At 56.9% G+C, this 15,353-nt stretch overlaps 4 protein-coding genes across 4 annotated transcripts; 1 reads left to right on the top strand and 3 right to left on the bottom strand.

The window, feature by feature from the left end:
• Window positions 1-463: 463 nt before the first annotated feature.
• On the bottom strand, window positions 464-6,219 carry FA10DRAFT_282806 (hypothetical protein; the record flags this gene model as incomplete). Its single annotated transcript, XM_025523795.1, has 2 exons — window positions 464-3,829; window positions 3,904-6,219. 2 exons carry the CDS (start codon window positions 6,217-6,219, stop codon window positions 464-466), a joined length of 5,682 nt encoding a protein of 1,893 aa, XP_025380340.1.
• A 3,857-nt stretch (window positions 6,220-10,076) lies between these two features.
• FA10DRAFT_227061 (NLI interacting factor) lies at window positions 10,077-10,658 on the top strand (the record flags this gene model as incomplete). The annotated part of the gene is made up of 1 exon (XM_025518705.1): window positions 10,077-10,658. One exon carries the CDS (start codon window positions 10,077-10,079, stop codon window positions 10,656-10,658), a length of 582 nt encoding a protein of 193 aa, XP_025380339.1.
• Window positions 10,659-11,298: 640 nt separating this feature from the next.
• On the bottom strand, window positions 11,299-13,207 carry FA10DRAFT_14634 (hypothetical protein). The gene has a single exon (XM_025518073.1). It carries the CDS (start codon window positions 13,100-13,102, stop codon window positions 11,420-11,422), a length of 1,683 nt encoding a protein of 560 aa, XP_025380338.1. The 5' UTR covers window positions 13,103-13,207; the 3' UTR covers window positions 11,299-11,419.
• An 872-nt stretch (window positions 13,208-14,079) lies between these two features.
• Window positions 14,080-14,594, bottom strand: FA10DRAFT_14594 (hypothetical protein). The gene has a single exon (XM_025518068.1). It carries the CDS (start codon window positions 14,469-14,471, stop codon window positions 14,214-14,216), a length of 258 nt encoding a protein of 85 aa, XP_025380337.1. The 5' UTR covers window positions 14,472-14,594; the 3' UTR covers window positions 14,080-14,213.
• Window positions 14,595-15,353: the final 759 nt, after the last annotated feature.

The following is a 15,353-nucleotide window of genomic DNA, read 5'->3' as shown; positions in this document are numbered from 1 at the left end:
TTTTCTTCCTGCGTGTCCGGCCTTCTTCTGCTGGGCGTCTCGCCTCTCCTTTCTTCGACCCCAACAACTACGATCGGGAAAGATCGGTATTCTTTTCTGCCGTCGTCTACAGCTAGCTGCAGCCTTAGGGACGAACAAAAATCACTGAAAGGGGAGGCAAACGCGAGTTGAGAGAGAGGTTGTGGAAAAATGAAAATGATAAACAAGAGAGGCATGACAATGTTCACACTGTCAGTCGAGACCTCTCTCCTCTTCTCGCAAGCAAGCACGAGATGCACACACAGAAGGCAACATTGTATATTAAAAGGCAGCATTTGTGGTGATCTGTACAGGGTCGTCTGTATGGCAGAAGAGAAAGCCTTCTGCGCGGATATTTTCTCCATGAGCAGATCGAAGCACATCTCAAAATGAGGTATCGTAATGACAAAATGAAAACACGCAAAGCATTGGACGAAGACTCTTGCTACTTCTGTTGGTCCGTCTCCGTCGTCGTCTCGTTCGTCGTCTCGTTCGTCGTCTCGTTCGTCGCCTTCCTCTTCGAAAGCTCCGTCATGGGCACGTCTCCCACCTCGCCCTCGTCCTGGCCTTTGCCCTTGCTGCTGCCGGGTACCACGGCCATTTTCCTTTTGCTTTTCGATGGCGATGACTGTGCCAATTCGCGCATCGTGTTGCTCCGTGCCATGGCTGCCATGCCCGAGGCAGCCGAAGAAGACGGCTCCACAGCGTGCAGCGTCCCACCGTAACTATCGCTCATAGCCTGCTGACGGCGCTGGATCGCGCGCTCGTGGCGTCCCATGATAGTGTCATTGGCATAGCCGACGGCCGACTCTTCATCTGGTCCGGCAGCAGGAGCAAAGTCGTCGCCGTCGAGCTCGGCCTCCGACTTACCGCTTCTGACACGCCTCTTGAGCCGGCTCTTGATCGTAAGACGCTGCTTGATCGTCCGACGGCGCTCCTCCTCGAGGACTTCGGCCTGCAGCGCCTTCCTCATCGTCACGGTGCGGTGATGTCCACCAGCTGATAGGCCGCTTCGCACACTGTCGGCCGTGGTAGCGTGCGATACGCCTCGCCGATGAGGCGCAAGCGAGAGGTCACGGCGTTGATCGTGGTCGTGGGCTCCTTCCGGCTCATCTGTAGGCTTGAAAGTGATACCGGTGGGTACGGGTCCTGCTCCGGTGGTCTGAGCCAGGGCATCGGCAGCAGAACTGCTGCCCGGCGGCTGTTCGGCCAGCGAAGTTCTCTCGCTGCGCTCTACCAAGGCGCCCAGCTTCTCTTTCCTCTCCCGCGTCGGGCTCTCGGACGGACCCGCGCTGAGGATCTCCGCAATACTTGGAGCGGACTTAGGCTCTGTTGAAATTGAAGAAGGCGAGGCAACCATCTGATGCTCGCCCGAGGCTGGCGAAATTGCCTTGACCGTATCATCGCCCTCGTGCGCTTCCTGTCCATCCTGATGGCTAGGCCTTCGGTGAAAGTTTGCGAGGAAGTTGGGTTTCTCCGACGACTCGCTTGTGGCGCTCTGTCTTCGGCCGGCTGCCGAGGACGACCGTCGAGTGAGGCCGCTGAGGAAGCTAAAGTCCCTCGACAGCCCATGACCCTGGGGCGAAGATAACGACGACTGGCTTGAAGGTCGGTCGCCAATGGCCTTCTTGTAGTCGTCCATGACATTCCTCGGCAAACTTGCAGCAGGGTCGACGGCTTCGTCTGCATCCTCTGCCTCCTGCAGTCGAGCGGCCAGAGGTCCAAAAATTGCAATCTCCTCTGTACCGCCAATCTCACTGAGCCGTGCCGACGCATCGTCGCCATCTTCCCCGTCACCGCTTCTGTTGGCCTTCTCTTCGTCTCCCTCACCTTCGTCTTCATCTTCCTCCTCCCACTCGCCCACTTGTCCCCGTCCTCCCTGCGAGCTCACTAGTGCTGATCCGTGCCACTCGATCGCATCACAAAGGTCCATCGGCGCCAACGGATCGCGTGGCAGCCAGAGGAAGAAAGGGTCCATCTCGCGAGAGTAGAATGGATTGTTGTATCGTGCGTGGTTGTTCGGCGTGTCGTCCCAACGCACCTTTGCGTGAGGACGAACGAGCCATCGCCCCTTCACGTCGTCTCCTTCGTCTTCTTCTTCTTCCTCGTCCTCCTCTTCATCCTCGGCATCTCGAACGGAGCCGTCTTGTCCGCTCCTCTCTGGCGACTCGTCGCCCTCCCGGGGAGCTGAGAGGTGGCTGATCATGCCAAACTCGGCGTACTGCTCCGCGTTAGGCCGGTTCTTGACGAGCGTTGTGCTGTACGAGGGCTGTCTTGGTTCTCTTCTGTAGGTATGACCACGGGCGAGCGTGGCACCAGCATCGTTCAAGAGCTCGTCACGTTCGCCATCGCCAAACGTGACCGAGTCCCCCTCGTCACTGCTGCTGGGCACTGGCGCATGGTTGGCAATGGCCTCGAAGCCAGAGAGGAAAGGCGCCTCGTCACTACGAGCACTCCTCTTGCTCGCTCCTCGTGTCAGCGACGAGCTGCCTGCTGTGCGGTACTTGTTTACTCTCTTGGTCGACGCCTTGTGTGCCTCCTTTGCGCCAGCTGCCGCCAGCTGCGTCACATTTTTGCCCAACTCCTCTTCCTTGGCCATTTCCTTGGCCATCTCGAGCGCCTCTTCGTCCTTGCTGAGCTCCTTTGCAGCTGGATCGAAGCGCAGGTGCGTCTTTGCTGCTGCGCCGTACTGCTTTGATGTCTTCGACGTCTTTTCAATCAGGGTGACGGGAGCCTGGGCAACGGCACCCGTCACCGTCTTGGCGCTGAGTCGACTACCGCGCGCCTGAGCAGAGGCAATGTAGCTCGGCCGATCGTTTCCGTTGGCATTGAAGGTGTTTGAGATACGATGCCAGACGCGAACGATGGCGGACGACGTCTCTGGTGGGGGCAACACCGTGGGATAGCGACCGCTGGCACGAGCATCAAGCGGGCTCCGCGAGTCGAACGTCTCGTCATGGAACTGGGACTCGCCGTAGTCTTGCCTGGACTTGATCATCGATGATGACGTCGACGGGGCCATGATACCACAAAGGGCATTGGCCTCGTCATCTTCGACTGCACGGCACTGCGACTTCCACAGACGCGTAGCCAGGAGCTTGAGCGAGATTGTCAGGGGGATCAGGACAGCCGTCAGGGCAATGTAGACGGCTTCCTGCTTCGTCACGCTAAAGAAGATGAGGATAACGATCTGGGCAACGAGGAGCCCGTCGAGAGAGAAGCGCAGGATCCGAGTGAAATAGATGACACCTTCCTTCTCGTTGAAGCGTCGAAAGTAGGTGTAGGCGAAGTTCTTCTTGAAGACGATCATGGCCACCCAGATGTAGACGAGACCAAAGGGAATGACGAGGGGATTGAGGAGCGCGAAGAGAAAGACGATGGAGAGGATGAGAATGTGAAACGGCAGCCAGTAGTAGCGGTTGAAGTTTCTCGGAAGTGTCTTGACTGCGCGTGATCGAGGCGTGACGGCTTTGCGTGCACCGAGGTGTTGGATCAAGGGGACCATGAAGCCAAACAGCTCGAAGCCGGTGTGAAGGCCCATGCCCAGGATGAGGTACGAGACGTAAAAGGGCGCGGCCGTAGGAAAGCTGAAAGCAATGTTGTCGAGGATCTGGGGATCGTTGCCGATGTTGCTCAAGATACTGGACACGGTTGTTGTGCCGACGCAGAAGAAGATCACGACGTTGCAGATGACAAACTTCCAGTACCGACACAAGCACTGGTCGTAGAGGGCACTGAAGGTGAGGAAGCCCTGTGCCCGCTTGCTGATCTGGAAGATGAGCTCGGGAACAGACATTGTCAGCAGGGCGACCTGGTCACACAGCGTCAGCTTTCAATCTCGTAGGAGTAGGGGTCATGCTTTAAATCGGCAGCAAGAACACTCACAATGACTGTGGGTAGGGTAACGGAAACGAAACCCTCAAAGGTCGGATTGTGGTCGAAAAAGGCCGCAAGACCGGGCACGAGCTGTTTGATGTTGTTGACAGAGAAGAGACCAGTGGAAAGGAAGCCGACGGGAATGACCCAGAAGATGGTGAATGCCCAGAAGAAGGAGTTGACACCCAAACCTCGGACTAGGTCGCCCGTGAAACTCGTCCTCATCAGACGTTCCCAGTCGAGATCCTTGACCTCGGGCGCAAGACGGACCTTGACGACGATCTGCGACTTGAGCTCCCGCCAGACCATGCGCGCCTGACGTGGGTCGCGGAAGGTGACAAAGGCCGTTGATGTTGGCTCGTAGCTGCTCGGCGGTCTCGCACGCATCTCGGTTACGAGGGCTGTCAGGAGGTTGAGCTTGGTGAGCAGGTAGTCGATCGTCGGGACTGTCTGACCACGGAAGAGCGAAGAGAGGCGTGTGACTGGCTGGAACGAGTCGAGCAGGTCCCGTGGCACTTCAGCTAGCGCCTCCCATACTGTTTCGGTCATGACATTGGCTTCGTCACCGTCCTCGGACACACCACGCATCTGAGCCTCGCGCTGGTGATGTCCTTTATTCGAAGGCGAAAAGCGAGCCAGACGGTGGGCAAGGTCATTGAGCCTCAGCCGCTCTTCGCTGAGCTGAACTGCGGCGTCCTTCTCTACGTCGCCCGCTTCGGTATGATCGTCAGCCTTTGCTTGCTCCTGTGCCGCCTTCTTTTTGCGCTTGAGACCGCCAATTCGCGACAGGTTCATGTCGAGCTTGCCCATGCCGACGCCACCCATACCTGCGAAGCCACGCTTCTTTTTCTCTTCCTTTCGCATCTTTGTCGTCTGCTTTCCCACCCTTGTTAGGACGTTCTGCGCCAGCTTGATGTGCGCGGCCTCGAGCTGATTGAGAACCTCCTGGCGTCTGCTCAGCATAGAGGACAGCTCGTTCATCTTGCGAACAAGGACGACGGTCTGCACGGGGCTTCGCAGATGTCGTTCTGGGTTGAGATCTGGCTGTGGCCCTCCTCCAAGCCCAGCCTGGCCACCGGACTGGGTCGCCTGATCGAGACCCCCGTCGTCACCAGACGTCTTGACGGGCGAGACAGGCGACATGGTGGCGACGTCGGTATCGCTCGATGAAAATGCGACACTCTCGCCATTGCCGTCCTTCTCGATCTGAGCCCTCTGTGGGCCATCTTGCCCTTGTTCGCCTTCCTCATCGAGACGCGGTCCATCGGTTCGCACCGTCTCGTTAAGGTCGTCGACGCTCGATGAGGGCGTGCCGTCATCTGGTCTTAGGAACTCCTCAAAGTATCTCCTGATGCTCGCCTCATCACGCATCGTCGGCGGCAGGTTTGTCACGAGCAGCGTCCTTTGCCGCCAGCCGTCGCTGTCATCGCCTCGGGGGCCGGTCGCAGGCGCACCGGTAGCGGCTTGGCGCAGACCTTGTGCCTGTGCCATCGTCTCGCCCACTTCTCCGAGTGGCGCCGCGGCATCGGCCCTTGCCTGCCTTGCTTCCTCGTGAGCCTTCTGCCTCTTTTGTCGGATCTCTTCAATGAGCCGCCTCCGAGTCTTGAGGCTTCCATTGCCGATCCACCACAGAGCGTAGCACCAAGTGATGCTGATGTACCACAAGAGACAGAGGTGGATCCAGAGCAGCCTCCGTCCTTCTGGATTCGGTCCATGCTTGCATTCTGAGCTAGTAGGCTTCTCACAATTACCCGTCTGAATAGTGACGAGGTAGGACAGAGAAGCCCGCGTCATGTCTGTCAGCGCAGCTCCTTTCGAAAACTTGAAGTGGACTGCGAGGAGAATGGGAGCCGTGGTGAACGTCTGGAGCGTCAAGTACCAGACGAGAGCCCTAAGAAAGCGGACGTAGACGACGGTGTCCATGCCCGTGTGTGTGGCGTAGAACCAATCGTTGAAGCGGAGCGCCTGCCAGGTCCATGCTAGCGGCCATCTGGCCATGGGTGGCGATGGTGTCGAAGCGTGGAACATCCTCGCCAGGTATAGATGGCCCATCTCCCAGTCCTCGCACGTCAGCTTGCCCCTGATGCCTACGCCCGCGCCGGGCCCTTGGTCGTTCTTGTCGCCATCGACACCACCCCTGCCACCTTGCCTCTTGACGCGATCGTGCTTCCAGAAGGGGACAAAGCCAACTTTCGGGAGGCGTCGCAGCTGCCTCAACGTCTCGAAGCCGATGAGGCAGATGGAGCCGATGACGCCAAAAATGGCCACCGTCGTGGTGAGGCCCTTGAACGAGACGTTGACATCGCGCGATTGGTAGTCAGCCATCGTCTTCTTTTTTCCACTGTGCTAAGACTGCTGTTACTGCCGAGACCTGATGGGGAAAGTAGTGCTCAAATGGACATTTGATGTTGGTGAGAGGGGCGTGAATGGCCCTGTCGTGGGTATGCTCGTGTGTATGCGGCAGCCAAAGGGACCTGCCTCTGGCCTTGTCCGGGGGGTGGGGGTAGTGGTAGTGGTGTCGGTATTGGTGGCGTGCGTATGCGTGTTTACGTTCTGCCGCCTGGGTGCGATCAGAAAGGCTTGGGCGGACAGACTGCTCTACGCCAGCTTTGTCGCCAAATTTGGGCGTCGGAAGCCAGGGTAGCTTGCCCAAGGGGCGATGGCGAGGTCGTGCTTATTTTTTTTGGGCGAGTGTTTGTCGGCGCTGCTTCCTCACGCAGAGAGATCTATTTTCTACTCTATAGTGGGAGAGTGCTGTGGCGAGAAAGTCTTTTCGATAGCTGCTAAGTGTTGGAGAGGGTAGCCGGAAGAGGAAGGGACGATTGCCAGTCAGGGAAGAGAGGGGGAGAGAGGGAGAGGGAGGTTTGGATAGACTTCTAAGCTATCTTTCCAGGTTCTCGGTCTCGATCTTTTCAGTACGGAGCCTACGCGCTGAAGCGCGTCATCCCACTATGCGTCTTAAGGTCCGCTCTCTTTGTCATTCTGGGCCCCTTTTTAGAGACTAATCTAATGGCCTCCTCATTTGACAAGCCCACCTCTCGTCGGTGAGTCTCCATCTATGGACACTCTCTTCACTGTCCGTGAAGAGGCGGACCGAAGGCTATTCGATTATCGCCATCGCATGCCTTTCGGCTGGGGAAAAGCTGCTTATGCAGCTATGGAGCCCACCCAGGAATAACTTTAGCGTCAACAGGGGTGCCGACAGACGTGTTGGTCTTGAGACGCTAAGTCGCTTCTCAAAGAAACGTCCTTCATGAAACCCTTAACTAGCCATATGTGGAAGTCATCAACAAAACGTTCGCTGCACCAATGTTGCTCCTCTTCGCTTGAACCCCCTTGACTCGCTGGTGGGATTGATTTTGAATTTGACCTTGGGGCTCATCCGCATGGCTATTGACAGCGTAAGCTTCTTCGTTCAGGGTCGACGGAGGAGCTTGTCGTCATGTTAAAGTCCAGCTCGGAAGCCTCGCCTCCGCTCCGCTCCGTGTCGTGTCGCTCTGAACATTCGCCGCTATTCCTCGGCCTGACCAAGGTAATTGTGCTTTTGCTTTCGCGCTTGCTTATTCCTATGCTGTTCGTGGCTTCTTTAAATGTCTACCTTAGCGGAAACCCAAGTCCTGAAGTGCCTCACTGAAGTGGAAGTTGTCATGGCTCTGCGCGAACATGCAGCCGCTGTGAGATCTTAGGAGAATAAGCCATATTACGGCCGTCGTCCTTTTTGCTTTCTTATTTAATGATGCGCTTCGACTGGTGCCAGCGGTGAATCTGACCTAGTGGAATCGACCGTCAACGACAGAGGCATAAGGAGGGGAACGGAGACTTCCCAAAGTAAAAGTGGCGTCATCACCACAGGACAAAGTCACAAAGTTACAAGGGATGACGAGAGGGGGGCCCGAAGGAGCGGGCCGGGTAGCCAAACTTCACAATCAAGCACCGCTGCATGGCAGTGCTATGTATGCTGGCACTTGCGGCATTGAGAGACATTTCCAGTCTTGCACCAGAAGACTGTCAAATCAGTAATCTTGGCGCAAAGATGAACAAGAGGAAGGCGTTCATTACAAAGAGCCCCAACAGTTTCTGTCGACGCCAAGCTTTCGACACTGTAGCACCTGGGCGCAACGCGCACTGCGACCAGAAGCTCGGGTTATGATGCTCGAAAAGGTCTCTTACATTGTGAGTATCTCTTTGAGCTGAAGCAGTGCCCCAGAGCGGGCAACGCTCTGTTGGCGTAATGGGTCGTCAAACACACCCGCCCGTCCGGCTTACTGTCAGCAAGCGCGCGCGCGCGCACGCTCGACCACCGGCGGACAAGTAACAAAAACAGAAAAAAGACCGATAAAATAAATAACGGGATAGTGTAGAATTGGAGCTTCGAGATATTTTAGCGTTCGTTCTTCCAAAGAAGAAGTGTGGCCCCCGTCGCCAGAGGGTGCAGGAGAAAGACGAGACAGGGCCAGGGCCCTTTGCTCATTCTGGACGCGCGCGTTTGTGTGTGCGTGTGCTTGTTTTTTTTTATCCCCTCTCCATCCCATCTCAATTGCCCTCTCCGTCGGTTCCAGGACGACAACTGACTGGACTTGGACCGGATTGACTTTCGAAGGGGCCTTCCAGTCGACCCCTCGGTTTCTTTCTCTCACTTCTTCGGCCTGGCCATTGTCGCTGCCCTACCTCTCCTTTCCTTTTCCTCCTTCTTTCGAGATCACCGCCGCCTTTAGCCCCCGCTGCACACCGCTGCAGCCTCGATCGCTCTGGTGACGGACTCATCCACTCATTTGCAACCACCCGATTCCGTCCTCTTCTTTCTGACTCTTTCGCCTTACTCTCTTCGTGTTTACGACCTATTTCTTTCTGCTTCATAGAGGCCGAGCCCACAGAGGAGCAAGCCAGCAACGAGAGAGAAAAGAGCCACGACCATGTCTTCGAATCCCATCACCTCGGTGCCGGACCCTTCGGGTGCAGAGGGCGGAGGAAACTCAGGCTCGCCGGCAAAGGCTAGCGATCCACTGGCATCTGTCATTACGCAGGTCTCGCCGGGACAGGCGGCTGCACCTGGCGCTCTCTTGGCAGGACGCGGAGCTGGACCGGCAAGGCCGCAGAAGGTGGCCAAGCCCGGAACGGCAAAGGCAGCTGCGGCAGCAGAACAGCGAAAGAAAAAGAAGAAGACGTCAACAGGAGGAGCAGCCGCGACAGGCGGCGCTGGCTCCGGTGCAAAAGAGGGCGAAACGACAGAAGGGGATGCCGGGTCGAGTGCTGCTGGTGCTGCTAGTGGAACGGACAAGATCGAAGATGCTGCGGCGTCGGCAACGCATTCGCAGGATCCTTCTTCGACGCTCATAGGCACAACCAGTACCATTGCTGACAAGCCTAGCAAAATTGAGGAGACCCCGACCGAGCCCAACCCAAAGGCCGCTGCCTCTCCCGTCGGAGCAGGCGCCGTTGGCGATGGCCAGCAGGACATGACGACGGCAGCGGAGAAGGTTACCACGGACAAGTCGACAAAACAAGGCACTAGTGCGACGAAGAAGGCGAGCAAGCCAACGACGAAACCGCGAAAGTTGACATTGGGCCAGAAGGTCATCGCCTTTCTGACATGCTCTTCGGGTGCCGCAGCCATGGCAGACGACGATGATTACGCTGATGGACAACTCAGATCTCGCAAAGTGAAGGGACAAAGCGCAAATGAGAAGACGGGGGACACAAGAAAGCAGAATGGCAAGGCCACGGCTACTGGCGCCGGCGGGGTCAAAAAGGGCCGAGGGACAAAGCTTGCGGCCGGGAAGCCGACATCGTCGCGAACCTCTTCACAGAGGGCTTCGGTCGACAAGGGAGCCATCGGCGCGCCTGGAACTGTGACGCCGGGTGGAGGCACGAGGCTGCCTCGAGAAGAGACGGGCGACGTCATGAGCGGAGCCGTCGTGCCGCCCGGATCCAGCTTCGTCGTTCACGATGCCGATGGCGAAGAGGTGACACCGCAGCCAAGCCCAGGCAAACGAGGTCTCGGCTTGGCTGCTGGAGCAGGCGTAGGCGCAGGTGCGCTAGGGGGTGTTGCAGCTGGTGAGATCGCAGCTAAGGGCGACAGCGACGATGACGACGAAGAGGGCGACGACGAGGACTGGATGGCCGACGACATGGATCTCGATGACGATCAGACCGAAGAGCAGAGACTCATTATGCAGGGTGGCATGGGCATCCCGCGAGATGAGGAGGGTAACGAACATCCTTTGCTGGATCCCATTGTTGCCGAAGACCATGGTCGCAAGTGCCTGGTCCTCGACCTCGACGAGACGCTGGTCCACAGTTCTTTTAAGATGATCTCCAATGCCGACTTCATCGTCCCCGTTGAAATTGAGGGCACCGTTCACAATGTATACGTCATCAAACGACCTGGCGTCGACGAGTTCATGCGAAGAATGGGCGAAGTGTACGAGGTCGTCGTCTTTACCGCCTCGCTCTCCAAGTATGCCGATCCAGTACTGGACATTCTCGACATCCACCACGTCGTGCGCCACCGCCTGTTCCGCGAGTCCTGCTACAACCACAAGGGAAATTACGTCAAAGACCTCAGCCAGCTGGGAAGAGATATCGGCGAGAGCATCATCATTGACAACTCCCCTGCCTCCTACATTTTCCACCCAAACAACGCTGTGCCAATTTCAAGCTGGTTCAACGACCCGCACGACACCGAACTGACGGACCTGGTTCCCTTTTTGAGGGAGCTCGCAGACGTCGACGACGTCCGTGCCGTTCTCGACGGAGGACTGTAGACGAGACCGTGCCGAACAGTGACCAACACGCCCCATTCGAAGGTTCCAGATACCCGCTTTCCAAAGCATCAACATCGCATCAATAACACATTCGACCTTCTTCGCGCAACTACGATGAACCTTTGCTCTTCACAATCTTCGTCTTCTACCGCGAGTCGTCGTCTGTTCAGACTCCAGATAATGATATATCGACCTCAGTCTGCGAGCTCGCCATACTCTTTCCCAACAACAATTCCGGCATCGTCTCCGAGCTTTCTTTGTTCTCGCAGAAGAAGATACCCCCATCAAAGCACCTCACCAATCAAACCGGCGATCGAGCAGGCAAATACACACACACTCTTTTCCTTCCCCGCATAAGTCGTCTTCCTGGCCTTGTTCTCAGCAGCAGGCACACTGGACCAGAGTCTTTTTTCTCCTGTGCAATATCTGCCTTTGACTCCATGCCAGAAGAAAGACGTCCTTGTCTTGGCTTCTTCGTCCTGGCAAGGCATGCTTATCCACCTTCCTCCTTCTTTCATGCTACCCCAAACACAATCGTACTCTACCCTATGATGTCTTGTCTTCTCAGTTTTCTCTATCGAATCATTCTTATCCGTCTCCTACAAATACAAAACGTACTCGATCTCTACCCTTGACTGTCCTCCTCCTTTCCCTGCTCGATCGGCAATCAATCTGTCCGTTAATCCAATCTCGAGGTGTTGTGAACATTGTCCTGATACAGCATGCGCCATTGTACTGTACATGGATGGACTGGGGTTTGATCAGTATCGGGGAGGGGGAGGCGAAGGTCGGAGCGGCGGAGCTGGCCGTCGGTCCCGCTCGTCCCGGTCTCTTGGTGGTCCCCAGTCGCGCCGCGGAGGAGGATAACGTTCCCTGGCCCTGTCCCGATCACCATCTCTGCCCCTAGAGCTGTGGGGAGGATAGTCGTCGTAGCCTCTGCTTGGCGGGAACCCTTGATACAACGGAGGAGGCCTCCTGGACGGCCAATCATTGCCACCGCCTCCGCCACCGCCACCGCCACCGCCGCGGCGATGGCCATGATAAGTCTGTGGCGGTGGGGGCCCTCCGCGGGATTGCCTCTCTGCCATGATTCTTTCCTCGATCAGACGAAGCCGATCGTCGGTCGCTCCTCTTGCCCGCTTTCCATCCCTGTCGTCGTCTCTGGCGTCCTCACGCCTGTGCCTCTTTGACCTCGTCTCGTCGTCGGGCCGAGCGTGAAAGTGTTCTTTGGCCCAAGGACCTGCCGTACGGCCCCCTGCATGGCCGTGGGTAGAATATTTTCCTCCGTTACTCCGATCTCTTCTTGGCTCCGACAGCCTTGACTTCAAAGGTCCACCCCGAGCTCTTCCCTCCGCCGATGGCTGTAATGCGTCGAGCCGATGGATCGAGAAGCGCGCCTCTCCGTCCTCGACTGCCATGCGCAGCTCCATCTTTGTCTTGTCCTTTTCCCACGCCATGTCCTCCATTTCGATGCACCGCTTGGCGATGTCTTCGGGGATCGGAAAGACCGAGATTGCACGGCCAGTCTCGGGCGGGAATGTCGTCTTGTCCAGCGTTTGCCGGGCTTGCTGGGCCGTCTCGATGGCCTCAAAGGTCGCGAAGGCGTGCGTTTTGACGCCATCGAGCCACAGACTCGCTAGTGGACCGAATTCCTCAACGCGAGACTGAAGCATCTGTGTGGTCAAAGGGCGTACTAGACCGGTGATGTAGATGCATCGCGAGGGTGCGAGCAGATCTTGGTTCTCTTCGACGGCACGGGTCAGCGGCAAGCTGAGAGAGGACTGCGACGAGTCAAGCGGCAACGGAGGTGTCGTGTGGAGGGAGAGCCCATTGGGATGCAGAATACTGAGTTCTTGAGCATCGTCCGTTTGCTGACCTTCGAGCATCATTTCATCGGCGGGTCTGGGATCGTTCACCTCTCCGTCGGCTCTGGGAGCCCTCTCGTCGTCACTGGTGCCCAGTGCGGGTGGGACGACAACGTCATCTTTTGCATCCGTCAGATCTTCCTCTTCAATGTTGCGAGACACCGCTTCTTCCTGGTCAGCGGCCTCGAGCTGCTCAACGCCGGCCTCGGCGAGGGCGGTGTCTTTGACCGTGGTGCTGGCTCCTGGATGCGGGGCTGGTGAGGCACCGCGAATCGATGCGATCTCGATGTCTTGAGGCGCCTGCTGAGCGCCGCCAGATGGCCTATCGTCCTCCTCTCGTTCCGCTGTATCGCCTTGCTCGACGTTCGCTCCCCCCCGTTTGTCATCCCCATCTGCGCCCTGCTGCTGTTGCTGCTGCCGCTGCTCACCTCCACCTGATGGCTGGGCGGAGAACGCCGCATCGACGACCTCCTGCAGACGCAATGCCAGCTCTTTCTTGAGGCCCGTCGTGGGCAGCCCCCTCGCAGAGAGCTCCTCTTTGAGCTCGGCGACCTTCAGCGAGGCCACGTCAATCGTCATGCCGCTGTAGCCGTTCTCGACGTCGTCCGTGCAGCATGCATGCCTCTCCACTGCACCAGAAAGTCAACCTTGAAGAACACGTGACTGGGTCCTGTATTTCGTCGCTGCAAGACCCCCACCGGTACTACTACTACTACTAGCTACTACACGTACTATTACTCTACTTTGCGACAGCAAAGACGACCGAGCAGGCAGGATCCTTTTCCTGCATGTGCAGTACCTATCTAAATAGATGGACAGAGCGCGCAGTAGTGATGCCTGCACCTTTTTTCGGGCAGATGGACAGATGGAGGTAGAAGATGTATGTAGTACTACACTTCAGTACACAATCAACGCAAGGGGTGACGGGAATACGGCGAGAAAGTTTATGTCCCTATCGCTCAAAGAGGAAACAAACCCCTACCTCGGCGAGGACACACTTCGTGAGCAGGCAGGATCGATGGATTAATTATTGTAAGTCCCGGTCGATTCAACCTCGCCTTTCGGAGAGTGGGCGAAGAGCCTAAATTTCCTAGTCCCTACTTCCTCGACCTTTATCTAAAGGCGAGGCAAGGCTAGCGCGCTCCCACGCTGGCTTAGTCTCAATATTAGTTGGCCTGCTTTTTCCTGCTTGGTTTAACTGTACAGTACATTTCAGCTCTGCTACGTTGCCGTGACGCTCGCCTTCCGGGGAACGAAAAGAGGCAGGCGAGCCCCGATCTCGTTTGTGCTGTTGGTTGCTGCACATCTCTTCCGTTGCCATCTGGTCTCATCTACGCCCTCGACCACCAGCGCATCACTTCGCACCTGCCTTGTCCGAGCCGCATCATTTTGCGCACGGAATCGGAGGACCCCACGGATTAGGCGCGTCCGAGAACGTAGCGCATTGCAGCTGCAAAATCTTCTCAAAACCTACTTACTTTTCGCTCTTCTGCTGCTAACCACTGCCGAGCCGACGTAGGGGACAGTCCGGGAGCAGAGGAAAAAAGTGAGAGAAAGGCGCACGTCAGTCAATCTCTCGGGTCTATCACCACCTCTACATCTGCAATATCGCTCCGTCTTCCTTCTGGCACATCGTTCGTTTGCGTCGACAGCCTCAGGCGCACGAAAGCGAGACACGAACAGGTGCCCGTCACATCGCCCGTTTGGACACTGGACACTGAAGGGAATCCTGTGGGCTAGGGTGAGTACGTGCGAATGGCCAGCAGTATCTTTTGAGGAGATGGGAAGGTTGCGAGCTTTGCACTGCGCTGAGGACCAGTGCCTGGCGGAGCGGAGACTGGGGCGGAGAAGGAGGAGTGCAAAAGGTGGTGGAGGAGGGAAAAAGGAAGAAAGAAGAGAGAAGAGAGAAGAGAGAAGAGAGAAGTCGCAAGGAAAGGGGTGTGCACATCGCGAGCGCTATGACCTCTGAGGACCTGGCGTCAACTGGCGTCAGGTAATTCTCACGAGGTCGGGCCCCTTTCTAGCAGCATTTTTTTTTTAACAATGCCTGAAAGAGGTCTACCAGAGCGGTGTTCAGCCCTGTCGCGATGTCGCGACCCTGCCTTGAGTTCTCCCTTGTCAGCTTGGGCGAAGAGAGGGAGACGAGGGGCGGAATGAACTCCTTCCAGCCCTTCTGCAACGGCGCGGGTATTTGATGCCTTTGCTTTGGCCCTTTCCTTCATTTAGGAGAAGGAAGGGAGCTCTTGGCAATGCGCATGTACCGAAAGGTTGTTGGTTGCCATTATCGGAAGTTCTCAGGCGGTCCGTGCTGCATATATCACGATGTCATCCCCTTCCCAGCCGGTCTTTCCTCGAGGCCGAGGAGGAGAGCATCTGTCACCTACCCATTTCTATTTCGGCCAATTTGCTCACCATTGACGAGTCCTACTCCTCCCTTACATTCTACTGCCGTCACTCCTGCACGATTGTCCCTTCCCTCCCATTCTCATTCTCTTTGCGGATCCGACAACCACTGTGAGTAACGAGTCTTGGCTGTCACCAGCTGGGAAGATGGCAAAAGGAGACACATGCTGACTTTACGCCTCTTCGACGAAGCGCGGCGCGGTGCGGCGCTCCTTATCATGCATCACAATGCGGCAACAGGCGGTGACGCATCCTCGACGTCCGCTGCTTACAGGCCGTTGTCAATTGATCTACCGAAGCCCGTAACCTTAAGCCAGCTCGAGACCGACGGTGACGACGACGACGACCGTACGCCAAAGGCTGACAGTCCGCCCTCAGGAAGGAAGAGCGCGTCGACGAGCAGGTTCCGGAGGTTTTGGCACCCGAG

The sequence above is a fragment of the Acaromyces ingoldii genome (genome assembly GCF_003144295.1).
Source record: "Acaromyces ingoldii strain MCA 4198 unplaced genomic scaffold FA10scaffold_1, whole genome shotgun sequence".
NCBI classification, from domain to species: Eukaryota; Fungi; Basidiomycota; class Exobasidiomycetes; order Exobasidiales; family Cryptobasidiaceae; genus Acaromyces; species Acaromyces ingoldii.
The sequence above is the reverse complement of the archived record's forward strand: the minus strand, read 5'-3'. Positions and strand labels throughout refer to the sequence as shown.

Excerpts from the sequence above, each read along its gene's own strand:
- FA10DRAFT_14594 (XM_025518068.1), bottom strand. The coding sequence starts at position 14,471 with ATGTGCACACCCCTTTCCTTGCGACTTCTCTCTTCTCTCTTCTCTCTT.
- FA10DRAFT_14634 (XM_025518073.1), bottom strand. The coding sequence starts at position 13,102 with ATGACGATTGACGTGGCCTCGCTGAAGGTCGCCGAGCTCAAAGAGGAG.